We start from the raw sequence: 16,988 nt of genomic DNA, 5'->3' as shown, positions 1-16,988 counted from the left end.
GCACCATCCTGGGGGCGCGCTGCCCACGACGCTTTTCTCCCCAGATTTGCAGGAGGAGTGTGACCTCTCAACCGAAAGGCAAGGCCGCGAAGTGTATTCAGTTCTTAGGACAGGTCAAACCCGGGGGGGGGGGGGGTGCGAAAGAAAGAAAGAAAAATGCCCCCCAAGGAGCCCAGCCACTGATGGGGAAGTGGAAGGTCAAGAGCTCGATCCACGTGGAAGCCACGCGGAGGAAGGAACTCTGCCCGCGAAGGTGGCCTCGGGGCCGAGGGCGCTGGGGCAGGCTGCGTGAATGGGTGCAGACGGCATCTGGGAGAAACCCGGACAGTGTCTGGGGGAGAGGGCCCCGGGGGGCGGGCCCAGCAGCTGGGAAGAAGGTTTGCTTTGATGGCTGATTAACAGCTGGTGGGTCTGCAACTCGGGAGAGAGAGGAGGCCTAAACAGACCTGGAGGTCTTCTCCACAGAGAGATGAATCCCCCACCCCCAACCTTTGTGGTCACCACGTGAGAGAAGGGAGGAGAGGGAGAGAAAAAAGCAAAAGACTAGACTGGTTGTACCCTAACCTCTGTTAAGGGGATCATTAGAATACAAACAGGGCATAAAATAACCATCTTCAATAAATATGAGGGGAAAAACCTGAAACTACAACACCTTCATAAAGTGCCCTGAAGTCGGTGTTCCATACTGAACAAAATATAACTGATAAAGATGATAAAAACATGAAAGCTATTTATATGCTCATATTATTTGAACTCAAGGATTAGAAGGGGGAAATATAATTTCTTAACTAAGTGGATAATTCTATTCACCTAATAGGTGCAATTAAATTGAATTTAAAGTCCCAGCATATCAAGTTGACAGCAATTCAAAGCTTCTCTTTTTTGGCAGCCAAATGATAATTGTCAAAATGCACAGGAGGTTCCTCACTATAGTTATTTGCTTTAGACTAAGTATATTATATCAAGGTTCCTTTGATAGTTCCAACTGGTGAAACCAGAGTCTCAGAGACCTAGAATCTCAGACTTTGAAGGTACCTCAAAAACCAGTTATCCTGAGCTGAATGACTATAAGTTTTGCCTGAAGACTTGAGTGAGGAGACATCCGTTCATTACCTTCAAAGCCAGGCAATTCAACCTTTTAATAGTTTTAACTGTTAGGAAATATTTTTCTGACATCAAATTCAAATTTGTTGTTCAGCAACTTTCATCCATTGCTCCTTATTATGTTTTCTAGGGCCATACAGAACAAATCTAATACTTTTTCTATATGACAATGCTTCAAATGTGTGAAGGCAGTTACAGTGTCCTCTTCCTGAACCTATTCTTTTGAAAGCTAACCATCTAGTTCCTTTAAATGATACTTATATGGAATGATCTCAGACTCTTCCCCTTCCTAGGGTTACATACAAGAGACTCTCAAAGTTATCATTGCCCTTATGAAAATGGATACTCAAAGTATAACACATTTCTAGTTGTGTTACAGCCAGGACAAAATAATGTGGAACTCTCAGCTCTCTTGTTATATAGCCCAAAAGTTCTTTTTTAATGAAGCCTAAAATTGCATTACTTTTTGGGCAGTCACATTACCTTGATAAATCTTAATAATAATAAAACTAGTAATCTAAGTGAGACTTACTTTAAAAAAAAATAAAAGGAGGGGCAGCTAGGTGGTGCAGTGGATAGAGCACCAGCCCTGGAGTTAGGAGTACCTGAGTTCAAGTCCAGCCTCAGACATTTAATAATTACCTAGCCATGTGGCCTTGGGCAAGCCACTTAACCCCATTGCCTTGCAATAAATAAATGGAATGCAGAATATGTTTAATATTAGTAAAATTGGTTCGTCTAGGGATTTTGTAAGCTAGAGATAACTGGTATCTACACTGAGTATTCTGAATTATCCTTATACTGAATTACAAGTCATTGTAGCCAAGTTTGAATTCCTATCTCTAATGAGATAATATTTGTAAAGCATTTAATACAGTGTTGGCACACAGAGTTAATTTAGCATTAATAAATATTTGTTCCCTTCCCACTCCCCTTTATAGTCATATAAATAAACACCAATTAGAGTTTGAATGAGTTGGTTGTCTTAAAAATTCACTGGAACAAAAATGAAGAGACTTAGATTTTAGTTCTAGCCCCCACAACTAAAATGAGGTTATTTTTATGCTTAGTTACTAAATTCCACATATGGTACAAGATAGGCCTGTCATGGATAAAATTATTCAACAGTTATGCTAATTATATAACACACACACACACACACATATATATATATACACACACACATATCAGATATGAGTGTACAAGTATGTGTGAGGGTGTATTGCTTTCATATGGACATGTAAGATTGTATGTTTAAAAGATTAAAAGATAGTATGTTTCTACATGGGTTGTCTAGATGTGGTTTCCAGGTGACGTGAAGAGGTACCTCTGGAAACTGGTCTGCCCCTCAAAGAAAACTTGAGGATAATGAGAGAAAGACCCTCTGCCTATCTCTTAGAGGGGTATCACACTAGAATTATCCCTGTCTCCTCTAAATATCGCTATTTAGGGATACAAATCTGATTCTGAACAAAATCCAGTTACCTGCTTGCTTGCCCTAAGTTTACACTCACCCTAAAATCCTTTCTACTAAATGCTAGTTACAGAAATGATTATAACAAATGAGAAGTAAACTCATCCAGAGAAACAAATCAGAGAAAGTGTGCAACATAGAACAAACCAGAAAATAAATAATAAACTTGAGTAAAGGTGATCTTTAGATATGATCAAGAAAAAATCCTGGCTAAATCAAGAGAGAGACCCCCAAATTTCATCCCAGGAGAAAATATTCATAGTTAATGGGGAGGCAAATAGGAAATCAGGGATATTAAGAGACAAGCTTCCCTTATGTATCTGTAGCTTCCACCCAAGAGTATCTCAAATATCTCCCATGATGTCCAACTCAACTTCACTCTCCTATTGCTCAGTAGAGTGTTGTCAGCAGACCCTCCACTCATTTGGAATGAGCTTTGCCTCCACAAATGCAGAAGTACACAAGGTATGCAGACTTTTGTAAAAATTCCAGCTACACAATCCTTATATGTTTATGCATGCCTACATATATATACATATATATATATGTGATATGTATGCATGTTCATATATTTTGGTAATCCAGTATGGTCTTTATAAATTAGAGGTCAGCAATAAAGTCAGACTGACCTAGATTTAACTCCTGCCTCTAATAACTATTGGCTGCATGACTATGAACAACACATTTAACTTCCCAATATACCAGACAATCTCTCTATGACCATAAGTTTAAAAGGAGTTGCCAACATGCATGAATAAAGGTAATTCTCCACATATGGGAAATCATAGATCCAGGAAAAATATGTGAACCTCATGTTGGCAGAAGAGCTGTCAGGAAGGGTGATTTTTTTTCCAGCTGGGAGGAGACTCTGAAACATCATGAAAGACAGTCACATTACATGGGGAAGACTGTCATGACAGATCTGGGTGAGAAGAGGGAGGAGCTAATACCAACTAAGGGAGCTGCTGAAAGAGAATCACAAGCAATAAAGTCTTTTCTGACTTCTCTGATCTGCTTAAGGCATACTCTAAAGACACAACTTGCTAATTGTCTGAATGTACTTCTATTACTTGGGACAACCAGGTAGTGCAGTAGTTTGAGTGCTGGGCCTAGAATCTGAAGGACCTGAGTTCAAATTCACCCTCAGACACTTACTAGCTGTGTGACCTTGGGTGATTTACTTAATTCAGGTTCCTCATCTGTAAAATGTGTTGGAAAAGTAAATAGCAAACCACTTTCTGCTGAGAAAACTCCAAAGGGAGTCAGGAAGAGTTGATATGACAGAATAACGACTCTTTACCATGCTACTGGATCTTGGTGGATTTATTCATTCTCCACTTGCACTCCTTCCTTGGCCTTAAAACCAAATGACTGACAAATGCCTTTCCCCCTCCCCCCCCCATGTCCCCTTCTCCTCTCAACATTTAGGTTGAGCCATTAACAAAAATTTCATTTTTGCTTTCACCACTTCAGTTGATTGTTGTTTTGCTCAAATCTGTTTTTAAAAATCAATTTGTTCTCTTTTTCTGTAGCTATACAATTACTTGAGGTAAGAGCGTAAATAAGGGTTAAGTCCCCAGGTGATTCATACCAGGATTTTGCAGTTCTTTTATGGGACACTCAAAGATCTCTTTGAGGGTTATAGAATCAGAGTTTAATTTTATGAGTGATCACACTCTCCCAAATAGAAATTTAAAACTTGAATTCAGGACCCATTGGATATTCCCTGTTGCTGCTGAGGATTGATAAGAGAAAACAAATTCCCCTCCTCCTCTTTTAACCTGAAGGAGATAGAGGGTTAGGAGTAACAAGACCCCTTGGGCTTTGAAAAGCATCTAGTGCCAGTGATGTGCAGTGGGGTCCAATCCTAGGAAGGCATGAACAATATCAGATTTAGGATCTGCACTGTATGAACCTAATAGAGTAGCAGAGGCAAGCCTTCAGGGAGGCAGATGGACTGACTGTCTCACCTGAGTGAGACAATGGTTAAGATCAAAATTAGCAATAGTAAATATGTTATACATATATGTGAAATCATCATGAAGACTATGGAAAATGAGCACATGTAATGTAAAATGTCTACAAACATTACACTGGTGACATACAGAGAAATAATTACAGCAACATGCTTACTGCACTTGTCTAGACTCACAAAGCTAGTAGTGTCTGAGGTCCCGTTAGAAGTCAGGTCTTAGGGGCAGCTAGGTGGCACAGTGGATAAAGCACCAGCCTTGGAGTCAGGAGTACCTGGGTTCAAATCCAGTCTCAGACACTTAATAATTACCTAGCTGTGTGGCCTTGGGCAAGCCACTTAACCCCATTTGCCTTGCAAAAAAAAAAAAAACTAAAAAAAAAAGAAGTCAGGTCTTCCTGACTCCAGATCCTGGAGTGCTCAATCCAAGATACCACCCTAAAGTGATAAGCTTTCACTACTTTACTTTTGTTTACATTACCTGATTGCTTGATTGGTGTCAGAAATAGCTCTTAGATATTCCTTCAAGTAATAATAATTAAAACAGTACTTCCGGATCTTATAGCCTCTCCACCACTTCTGGATCTGTTTATATAAAAATATGTTGTTTTATTACATTTAATATTGTAGGGAAAATAATGGTGCTCAAATAATCATTATGCTGAATCAAAATAAAAAGACAAATTTGAATTTGTCATAGATAATTATGATATTTCATATATAAAGTAGTACATTACTTTGACCAAAGTTTTGATTAGTAGATTAAAAATATTAGTTAGATAAAAAACATTTACTGAATATGATCATGCGTGCTATATTTTTTGTAATAACAGTTTCCTAATATTCTAAATTCCTAAATTTATCATTGAAAGTAAGGAGGAGGAGGAAGGGGGAGAAGAAGGAAGAAGAGAGCTAACATTTATATAACACTATGTGCCAAGCATTTTACTAAACATTTTAGAATTAGTGTGACATTTGAGCTTTACAATAACCTGGGAGGTAGGTACTGTTTTTATCCCCATTTTGCAAATGAAGAAAGGTTTGCAAAAGGGGGTTAAGTGACTTTTCCCAATCACACAGCTGGTAAGTTCTGAAACCAAAAGGATTTTTAACTCATGTTTTCCTGACTTTGGACTAGACTCTCTATCCACTGTCCTACTTAGGTGCCCTAATAACAAACTAATGCAGTGAAGATTAAAAGATGAAATTAGAAGTGGGGGCTGGGGGGGGATCCTTTTAGCAAGTTTTTAAGAAAGGTCTTGTTTCTGGACACAGGAAACTGATTAATACCATAAGAATGAGTCATTTCACGGCGGCTAGGTGGTGCAGTGGATAAAGCACTGGCCCTGGAGTCAGAGTACCTGGGTTCAAATCCGGTCTCAGACATTTAATAATTACCTAGCTGTGTGGCCTTGGGCAAGCCACTTAACCACATTTGCCTTGCAAAAACCTAAAAAAAAAAAAAGAATGAGTCATTTCTCAATTGATAAATGGTTGGTGAATATGAATGATTTTCAAAGAGAGAAATCCAAATTATCAATAGCCATATGAAACAGTTCTCTAAATAATAATTTGAGAAACACAAATTAAAACAATTAAGGTTCTATTCTCTATTCATCATATTGGCAAAGTGGATAAAACAGGCAAATGACAAATTTTGGAGGGATTATGGGAAAAAAGTCAAATTAAATCACTATTGATTGAGCTGTGAATTTCTGCAGCCATTCTGGAAAGCAACTATGCCTTAAAAATACTAAACTGTACTTAAGTTTCAACCCAACAATAGCCAGGCATATATTCCAAGATATTAAAGAATCAAGCTTGATCTCAGAACAAACTAATAACTATCTTGGGACCAATTTGATCTCCAAGCTTCTTCATACTTGATGTCTTCCCTGGCCTATGATAAAGTAGTTTCTATATCTTGTTACCTAATTCCAAGGCTTTAAAAAAAAATTCTATCTACTTCTGACACAGAGTTAAGACGGTGGTGTGAAGCTTTCCCCTACCAAAGATCAGTGAAACCTCTACTCTGACATTCACACTAAGATCCCACCAAGAAAAAGAGAAGATTCAAAGAAGTTTACAAGTGTAGACATGGAGAAGGATCTTCAGTGAAGGTCTGTCTCTTTGGGGAGGAAAAGGGAAATAAAGCCGAGGGGGGGAGCAAGGAAAGCCAACAGGAGGCTCTTAGCCACAGAGCAATCCAGGTCCTGATAGCTTTACAACAGTAGAGGTCCTAGCAGCTAGATAACAAGCCAGCAGGGAGATCTCCAACCCCAAACAAAGTTTAAATCCTGAGAACACTGGGGTAAAAGGCAGGACTGGGTCAGGAACAAACCACTGCTGTATAGGCAGAATATGAACATAAAGAAGGAAATAAACCCTTACAAAGGCAAGGCCTAGAGTGCATAGGCAACATCTTGGCCAACAGCAAGCCAGGGATTAGACCCCAGCCTAGCAAAAAAAAAAAAAGTTTGGATCTATACTCCCTATACCCCAGGAGCAGAGGTAAAACAATAAAGATGAGCAAAAAGGCTAAAAGAGCACTCACTATAGAAAACTATTTTGCAATTAAAGATGATAACAATGCCATACCAAAGGAAGAAATCAGTGAAAAATCACTCAGGGGAAATCTCAAGAGTCTATGAATTGGATTCAAATCCAAAAGTTTATAGAAGAGCTTAAAAAAACTTAAAAACCAGAGAAGAGAGGAAAAATAAAAATGGAAAAAAGAAATGAGAGTCATGCAGGAAAATTATGAAAAATTGATCAAAGAAATAAACTCTTTTAAAAGTAAAAATAAGCAACTGGAAAGAAAACACAAAAGTTAATTGAGGGGCAGCTAGGTGGCACAGTGGATAGAACACTGGCCCTGGAGTCAGGAGTACCTGAGTTCAAATTCAGCCCCATATACTTAATAATGACCTAGCTGTGTGGCCTTGGGCAAGCCACTTAACCCTATTACCTTGCAAAAACCTAAAAAAAAAGTTGATTGAAGAAAATAAAATCCTAAAAATCAGAATTGAATAAATAGAAACAAATGAATCTATGAAATAATAAGATTCCACCAAACAAAATAAAAAGGCTGAAAAAATTGAAGAAAATTTATAGCATGTATAGAAATGTATAGTTTGTTTTAGGAAAAACAAACAACCTGGCATATAGATCCAGGAGAGATAATTTAGGAATTACCAAACTACTAGAAAGCCTACATCAAAAAAGGGATCTGGAAAACATCAGACAGGAAATCATCAGGGAAAACTGTCCAAATCTGCTAGAACAAGAAGACAATATAGTCATCAAAAGAATACACAGAACCCCTCTAGAAGTAGACCCACAGATAAAAAACTCTAAGGGCTGTTATAACCAAATTCCAGAACTCTCAGTTTTGCAAGTTTTGCAAGCAGCAAAAAGGAAACAATTTAAATACAAAAGAAAAACAATCAGACTCACACAGGATCTATCAGCCTCAACACTGAAGGATCAGAGGAATTGAAATACCAAATATTGGAGGGTAAAGGATCTGGGATTACAACCAAGAATTTACTACCCTGCAAAATTCAGCATATACTGTCGGGAGAAAAGATGGATGCACAATGACATAGAGAACTTTCAGAATTTCCTGACAAAAAGACCAGAACTGAACAGAGAATTTAATTGTCAAATACACAACTCAAGAGTTACATAAAAGGTAAATGAAAAGGGAAAGAAAAAAACAAATGTTGGTCAAGACCATCAAATTGTATACAATCCTAAAAAGGAAGATATAAACTTAAAACTCTTGATATAACACTTATAACTATTTCTCTTAGGATAATTAAAGGGTCAAAAATAACTGAAGAGACTGGACTTGAAGGATATGGGTATAGTTGAGTCTTTTCTCTCCATTGAAGTTCAACAAATTACTATATTTGAAACAAAAAGTCCTGATGAACAGCAGGAGTGTTAACTTTAAACTTAAGTGCCTCATCATCCTTTGACTCCCTTTAATCACACAGTGCTTAGCACTTTCTCTGATGGTGGCATCATAAGCTGGGTGGTCCAGAGTCAGTGTCTCTAATACTTACTTGTAAAGTTCTCAGGTGAGACCTTCACAGCCTCCCAGTACTTAAGAGCCCTTTTGAGCTTGTTACAGTTAATTAAATCAGAGATGGACTTAATTCATACTTTACTTAACAAAAGGTTAAATACCCTGGGTGGGGAGGGGGAGGAAGTGTGGAAGAAAGTATGCCTGAGGGGAGGGACACAAATAGTTCATGAAATGATTTGGCTTTGGATGATACTTTGGCTCATGAGGAGGACTGTGTACTAGGAGGGTACTTGAAAAGGGTATAAAAATGATTATAATTTGATGCAATTCAAAAAAAATATTCTTTTTTTCTTGGACTTTCATTCCTTTTCAGTTTAACTTGATGCCATATAACTCCTTTTCTTCTAGTTTTTTTTTATTTCAAGATCAAGCTTAGCTCCAAAGAAGAAAGAGAAAGGGACCTCCTTCCAACTTCTTTATAGAGGTAGAAGATCCATCAGTGTAAAACTATGCATAAAGGTCAGTTTTTACAATATATTGGTTGATTTTGCTCAATTATTTTTCTCATTCCTTTTGAAAAAATTCTTTATTATTAGATGTGATTATCTAGGAGAGGGAAGTGGAGAGACACCAGAAAATAGGCAATGCAAAAAACAAAATATACAGTAAGTTCTATTTAATGGAAAATTCTTTGAAGAGGCTTCTGAAATACCTAGGTATAGTCCCAGAGTAGACCAGTAGGAAGACATATGAGAGGAATATCCTGTTGAAAAGCATAATCAGGCAATCATCAAGTGAAAAAAAAGTCATAACAGTCTTTGTTTTGTTATATAGGACAAAAGAAGGGAGTAGATGGGGCTGTTGAGGAGGGGCTTAAAGTCAAGGACTTTATGGGGAATAAATGTGTAGAAAAAGGAGGTAAAAGATATGGAAGAAAAACTGAAAACTTCAAAATTTGGCCTAAGGTTTTCCTGTTTGTCTTTAATTGTGCAAGGCAGTGAATAACCTAAATTAAGTGTTAACTCATTTGATCTCCTTTGCTGTCAAACAGATTCTCAAAAAGTCTTCTTCAGCACCACAATTCAAAAGCAGAATGTAGAAGTGTTTTGAACTTTTATGTATTTGTATGCTGATAGCTCTGTTTCACAAGACTTATACATTTTAAGGAAATAAAGACTTGTCAATAAGAGAGCATCTTTTCTTAAGTAGTCAATCCCCACTATTATTTATTGTGTTTCAGAAGACCTGATGCTATAGTGTATGAAAAAAAAAGGTTCTTTCATGACAGAACTTCTACTGTATTAACTAAACTACTTTTAAGAATGTGGAGTTTCTTGAATTTTTAATACATATTCTTGTTCCTTTGATATTCAAGTATTGTGTCAACACTTAAATGCAAATTTTAACAATGGTCATTTCTTTTTAAGTCCAAGGTGAATGAGTTAGTTCTTCCAAAAAACGACTGGTGTGTATGCCCTTCAAAGTAATTAGCAACTTTCAAAAGTGATTGGTACAAAACAATTATTATCATTGATCAGCACTGAATAGATAATTTTAAATAAAGTCATTGTGTGCTCAGCAGATTACAGCTTGTTAACAGGAAAGTTCTAAATGACCTCTTAAGCTAGTCAAATCAATGATGCATATTCCTCATTAAGTAACATCAAAATGTAAGTGGACTTATAAATAATGTTTATTTTAAGCACTAAAACAAATGGCAAAACCTTGATATACCAAAAAGCCATCTGCTTATAGAAAGATTTTCTCCCTCACTGAGTTTAGTTTTGTTGCTGAAAATTTATAATCAATAACTCAACTGAAGGCAAATAAAAGAAGTATCCCTCCAATATTAAAATCATTAAAATAGAAAATTACTCTTTAGCAATAACAGCTAATATTTACAACATTAGGCACAAGGTCAAAGCCAACAGCAAAGGATCAAAACAGATTTAGAAGAGTTATGGTTAAGATTCTCTCTCTCTCTTTCTCTCTCTCTCTCTCTCTCTCTCTCTCTCTCTCTCTCTGTCTGTCTCTGTCTCACTTCTCTTGATTTTTGTACTCTCCATCTCAAATTAACTTTCTGTGATTTCTCTTCCCTTCAAAATTCTTCTTGGGATGGTGGTGGTAGGAGAGGAGAAAGCAAAGGAAGAAGAAGGAAAGGAGGAAAGCTTGTGATTTTTAAATCCTCTTGAGTAAAGCCCTTGTTGCTGTTGTTTGGTCATTCAGTCATGTATGACTCTTTGTGATCCCATGGACCATAGAATGCTAGGCTTTCTATGTTCCACTGACTCTTGAAGTCCATCCAAAGTCATATTCACTGATTCCATGACACTATGCTTCTCATCCTCTGCCATCTCCTTTTCCTTTTGTCATTATTTCCCCCCCACCAAATATCAGTCTTTCCCATGAATCCTATCTTCTCATTTTGTGATCAAAGTATTTAAACTTCAGCTTTAATATTTAACCTTACATTGAATAGCCTAAATTAATTTAAGTAGTAATTGATTTGATCTCCTTTGCTGTCAAATGGACTCTCAAATGTTTTCTTCAGCACCATAATTCAAAAGCACAGATTCTGTGTTGCTCAGTTTTCCTTATAGTCTAACTCTCAGAGTCATACATTGCTACTGGATAAAAAACAGTTTTGGCTATATGGACCTTTGTCAGCAAGGTAATGTCTCTACTTTTTTAGCATGCTGTACAAATTTGCCATTTTCCAAAGAGAAAGTGCTCTTTAATTTCATGGCTGCAGTCATTGTCTGTGGTGATACTTGAGTCCTAACATATAAAATCTGTCATACCTTCCATTTTTTCTCTATTTACATGGAAATAGCTTCAAGTCAGCTTTTATACTTTTTTCTTTCATTCTCATCAAGAGACTTCTTAATTTCTCTTTCCTTTCTGCCTTGAGAATAGTTTCATCTATATATATCTGAGATTTTTGATATTTGTCCCCAAAACCTTAATTCTGGCTTTTGATTCATTCTCTGCAGCATTTTGCATGAGGTAGTATGAATATAACTTAAATAAAAAGGTGACAATATGCAGACTTAACATACCTCTTTTCCTATATTAATTCAATCTTTGTTCCAAGTTTGATTCTAACTGTTGTTTCTTGGTCCCAATACAAGTTCCTCAGAAGACAAGTGAGATGATCTGGTACTCCCATCTCTTTGAGGATTTGCCACATTTTGTTGTAGATTGTAAGGTAAGTTTGTTTTTCTTCTGAAACTCACTTCCTTTTTCCATAATCCAGTGAATTTTAGGGAATTTGGTTTCTAATTCCTCTGGCTCTTCTAAAACCAGCCTAATCTAGTAATTCTCAGTTCACATATTGCCAAAGCCTGGTTTTCAAAATCTTAAACATAATCTTGCTGATGAGTGAAATGTGCACAATTGTTCAGTAATTTCAACATTTCCTCAGTATTGCTCTTCCTTAGGATGAGAAGGTAAACATTTTTTTTAATTCAGTGGTCACTGTTGCATTTTCCAAATTTGCTGAAAAATGGGTATAACACTTTTTTTAACAGTATCATTTTTTAGGATATTATATAGCTCAGCTGAAATTTCATCACCTCCACTAGCCTTATTGTTAACAATGCTTCCTAAGGTCCTTGACTTCATTCTCCAGGATGACTGGCTCTAGATCAGTAATCACCTCATGTTTTACTGATGAATATGAGTTTTCTTGTATAGCTCCTCTGTGTATTCTTGCTACCTTTTCTTAATCTCTTCTGCTTCTATTAAGTCGTTAGTGACATCTTAAAAGAATGTTTAATGATCAGTGGAATGACTTGCTTATTTTGCTTTCTACAGAGAAATATAACTAAAGAAAGCATCAGTTCAGTCTTTTCTAGTCAACAGTTTTAAGAGATGTGGACTACCCATTCTTTCTAAATTCTAAGAAAGCAAATAAAGTCTGAATTTTAGTTTGTTATCTTACAAATTCATAGAGAATTGATCTAATGATTTCCAAGTCCTCTTTCAATCCTAAAATTCATGAAGCTATGAAAAGTTATTATTGTTGATTAAATATTTAATTAGGGTTTGTAATAGCAAGGATATTAGCTTTAGATAGTTCAGGTTAATGATACACTAGAGTTTTTTATGTTCTCTATTTAAATTTTTTCTAGGTCAGGGGGACCTCCTTGTGCTGTCATAGGAATGTAGGATTTAGAGTTAAAAGGAACATATATGACAGTTACCTAATTTTTACAGACAAAACAATGCTTCAGGAGGTTAAATTCTTGCCAAGTATCACCAAAGTATCATGTAGTAGTTCAGAGATTTGAATTCAGGTTCACTAATTCTAAATCCAGACTATTGTTTCTTATGCTGCTTCTAATAGCATATACAATATGTGGACACTATATATTTATGCCCATTTTATAGGATTTGGAATATGGTATTGACATTTTAAAAAACTAGAAATTTATAGCTGCATTCTTTGCTTTATGACATTCTAGGTCATGTCTCTGATTTTTTTTTTTGGATGTTGATTTCCTTATCCCAAATTATACAATCTGTATTATGATGATGTTTATGTTGGGGTTTATTAGAATTTGTTTTCTTCACTTGAACATGAAAGAGTTTAATTTTTCTTATGTTTTTCTGACATTACTTGTCAGGTTCATTTTCATATGCTCTCATCTTTTCTTTTTGAAGTGCTTAACCCATGAAGAGCTAAGTGCAACTTGCTTCTATTAGTATAGAACAAAAACCAAGTACTTTGAGCTCTCCTGAGGAGAGTGAAATGAGTATTTAGAATAGTTGTTACCCCTAGCCTATCACTGACTAAGTCAAATAATTTTTATGCTTGTTTCTTCTTAATTTAGATCAGGAAATGTTGCAACACAATGGATGGGTTGGCATCCTGGGATGTTGCTTTTTAATTGTGGCATTTTGAATAAGCCAATTCCTCTCTCTGGGTCTCAAATTGAGGGTATTGAACTAGATAACTTCTAATGTCCCTTCCAGCTCTGCAACTATCATACAATGATTTTATATAAGATATCATCAGAAATTTCAAATTTGCTTATGAGAAACTTTCACAAGAAAAAAATTGCCAGAGAAAATCAGGATAGGAGATATAATGGGAAGCAACAACAGTAGATGGACAGCAATCTGATCTAAATACTCTGGAACTCTGGTTATTGAAAAGCAGGGTTTTCCGGGCCCAAGATTTCTCTGACACAATCTAGTCCTCAACAGTAACACCAAAGGAATCAGGGTTTTTATGATCTTCTCATGTCTAGCCAAGAAATTGAGAATATCCTCTGGTGATCCAATCACTACCCTAACATCCTGCCTGCCATGACCAATACTTAAGGTATTAGATTAGGTATTTTTGAGAAATAGATGGTATGAGGATTTGCAGCTTATTTTAATTTCTTGCTATTTACCTTAGATTCTCTTTTTTTTATTTTTTGCATTACATATCATTTTCCTATTTGGCTATCTTAGAAAAGTTCCAAAGGACTATAAATGGATGGATGAAATAAGCATTAAAATATCTACTGGGCATTATGCCAAGCACTTTTTACAAATATCTCATTTGATCCTTATAACAAAATAGATTCCCATTATATCCCCATTATATAGATGAGGAAACTGAGGTGGACAGAAGAAGTTAAGTAATTTGTCAAGATCCACAGTTCTTTGGTTCTGTCCTAATCTTTGTCAGGCTTGCATGAAAATACAGGTGGTACATTTATTAATTTTATGAGCAACTTGAATCTGGTAGTGGTAGATAATTCACTAAATGACTGAAACAGGATTCAAAAAGATCTCAAATAGAACAATAAATAGACTAAATGTAACAAGAAGAATGCCATGGGGATAAATGTAGATAAGTATTGTACCTAGCTTCAAAAAACCAATTGCTCATGTCTTATTCATGAGACTGTTATCCAATAAGATGAAACAGCTATATCCTTACCTGGGAGAAAGACTCTAATAAATCTCAAGAATTGTAACTCTATTAGAGAGAATATACTTAGCCAGAAGTGATGGACACTCATGATTTTTCTGTGACTCAGATAGAATGATTTAAAAACAATACCTCCTTAAAAAGGGGGACAGTAATGAGATGGAAGGATGGTGGTGATTGAATGAGGTAAATCTCATTACATTAAGAGGTACAAAAGACCTATTGTAATAGAGGGGAAGAAGGGAGGAGGTAAGAAGCACCTGAATCTTCCTCTCATCAGACTTGGCTTAAAGTTAACTTACACACACACTCAGCTAAGTTAAGAAACTTATCTTACCTTCCAAGTATCAAAAGGGGAAAAGGGGAGGGAGAGAAAAAGGGGAACAAAAAGCCAATTGCAAAAAAACAAGCTATAGACAGTAAATCAGAATTTTTTAAGAGTTCTGGCTAGTTAGTTCATGAGAAAATTATTTTATAGTATCAAGTCAGTGGACCAGTGTGTAGTATTATTTCTAATAAAAAGCTAATTTTCAGACCAATAATGTTTGTAATATTTGTATTTATCTGTGTGGCTATACTACAGCAAAGGACAACTCTTCAATGCTTTCAAATTGGTCTAGTCTTTCCAGCTTGGTAGGACCCAAGAGAATTTGGTAGTCTACTGACATAATCTTCAAGAAGATAAGTCACCTCTTTTCCATACTGAATTGTAAGAATAGATATTTTTAGTGGTTGGTGCAGGGAAAAAAGTAGATTCACTGTAAACTGGTCCTGGTTTAATACTTCTGCATTCAGTCCTGGGCTCCACATTTTATGAGGTTCATTAAACAATTGTAGCATGGCCAGTGGAAGCTAATTAGTATAATGAGAGGACTTAAAAATTCTGCCATATATAAAATAGTTGAAAGAACTGAGATTATTTAACCTAGAAAATGGAAAACGTGGAGAAAGTTAACTATTTTCAAAAATGTGAAGAGCTAACATGTGTGAGAAGGATAATTTCTATTCTGTGGGACTTAAGTTGTAAGTCAGGAAGAAGTAATAAGTAATTAGAACAATTAGAACTGTCTAAAAGGGTTGCCTCATGTGGTTTTTACACCACAAAGAAGCTGAATGATACTTGTCAGGAATGTTTTAAAGGGGACTTACATACACATACATGCAAATACACACAAACATATGTTTCTGTGTGTATATACACACACATAAATGTTTGTATGTCTTAGGTAGAATTTGGAGCCTAAATGACCTATATATTCCATTAAAAGAAGCTCTGTTTCTCCTATTTAGATATTTCTCTTACTACATCTTAGATATACAACATATTAAAATACATAAATACATACATTTATATGATTTATAAGTTGTCATAATTTTTAACAATGTTCAGATTATTTAGTATAACTTTAACTTTTTAGCAATATGATATTTCCTCTCCTAACGATCAGCATATCAATCAAGTTTATATTATTCTGGTTTGCTCATTTTATTAAAAGCAAATTCAGAGCACAATTGACTTTTCATTTGTTTAACAAGTGAAGAAATATTTACCCTGACAGCCATTTCATTGTAGAAATTCATCTTCATAGTGAAATATGCTGTCTGTGAATCAAGAAAAAAAAGACGGCATACATTTCAGTTACACAAAGACAGTGCTCTTACTTCTACATATAAAAGATAAGAATCTTTATACATAATACATAATAAGAGTTCTAGGCTTAGAGAGAGAATAAAATCAAACTTTGTATTGAAAAGATAGGCTTCCTAATACATAATGCAAGCTTAACCAGAAAAATCTATGGTAGTCAAACTAGGAGCTAATGGAGATATATGATCATAAAATGCTCTCCGCTGAGTTTGATAATCAATGGTGCTCTACTGAGAATAGAATAACAAAGCAGAAATATTCACAAGTGCTGGTGACATGTAGTATTGTATGATTTATTCACTGGGGTTCTTTTAGCCAAAACTCACAGAAACATAAAAGGAATTCATATTTCAAGACGTCTGGTTTAATGAAAAATTCAAAGAAATGCTGTCTTCAGTCGAAATCGTTCAAGGATACAGATGCAGTGATGGAGCAAAATTGTGCCTTCCAACCATCTGTACAAAATGTTATGTACTTAGCTGCCTCCTGAGTAATCCTTGGGAATTTTGTTTCATTTAATATTCATTTTAACACCATAAAATCATAAATACAGTTATATCATGTTATGGTGAATCCCCTGATATTGAACACTTCCTAAAGTCCTAGTTTCTTTCTAATAAAGTCAGATCTTTCTACTAGTGTAAAAAAAAAATCATCGGTACTGTGAATATTCATTTGGCAACATAAGTTTTTCTAATGGCCACATATCTTTAAACTAAGTCTCAACATCTGTTCTAACTTCTAATTACAGATATTAAATTAACATAATTCACAACTGTATCATAAAAAGTAAGACATAAGTAGTTAAACTCTTGTGTATGTCCTTTT

At 35.6% G+C, this 16,988-nt stretch overlaps 1 protein-coding gene across 1 annotated transcript in view; it reads right to left on the bottom strand.

Annotated features, from left to right (window-relative positions):
- Positions 1-16,988, bottom strand: part of SPATA17 (spermatogenesis associated 17) — a 289,180-nt gene that overhangs the window by 196,875 nt on the left and 75,317 nt on the right. Inside the window, exons 4-5 of the mRNA XM_074222685.1 lie at positions 16,064-16,114; positions 5,032-5,135 (exon numbers count right to left, since the gene is read on the bottom strand). Of these exons, the coding sequence (XP_074078786.1) occupies positions 5,032-5,135; positions 16,064-16,114 (155 nt within the window). The remainder of the gene's footprint in view (positions 1-5,031; positions 5,136-16,063; positions 16,115-16,988) is intronic.

The sequence above is a fragment of the Macrotis lagotis genome, chromosome 2 (assembly GCF_037893015.1).
Source record: "Macrotis lagotis isolate mMagLag1 chromosome 2, bilby.v1.9.chrom.fasta, whole genome shotgun sequence".
NCBI lineage: Eukaryota > Metazoa > Chordata > Mammalia > Peramelemorphia > Peramelidae > Macrotis > Macrotis lagotis.
This window is presented reverse-complemented; position numbering and strand designations above follow the sequence as displayed.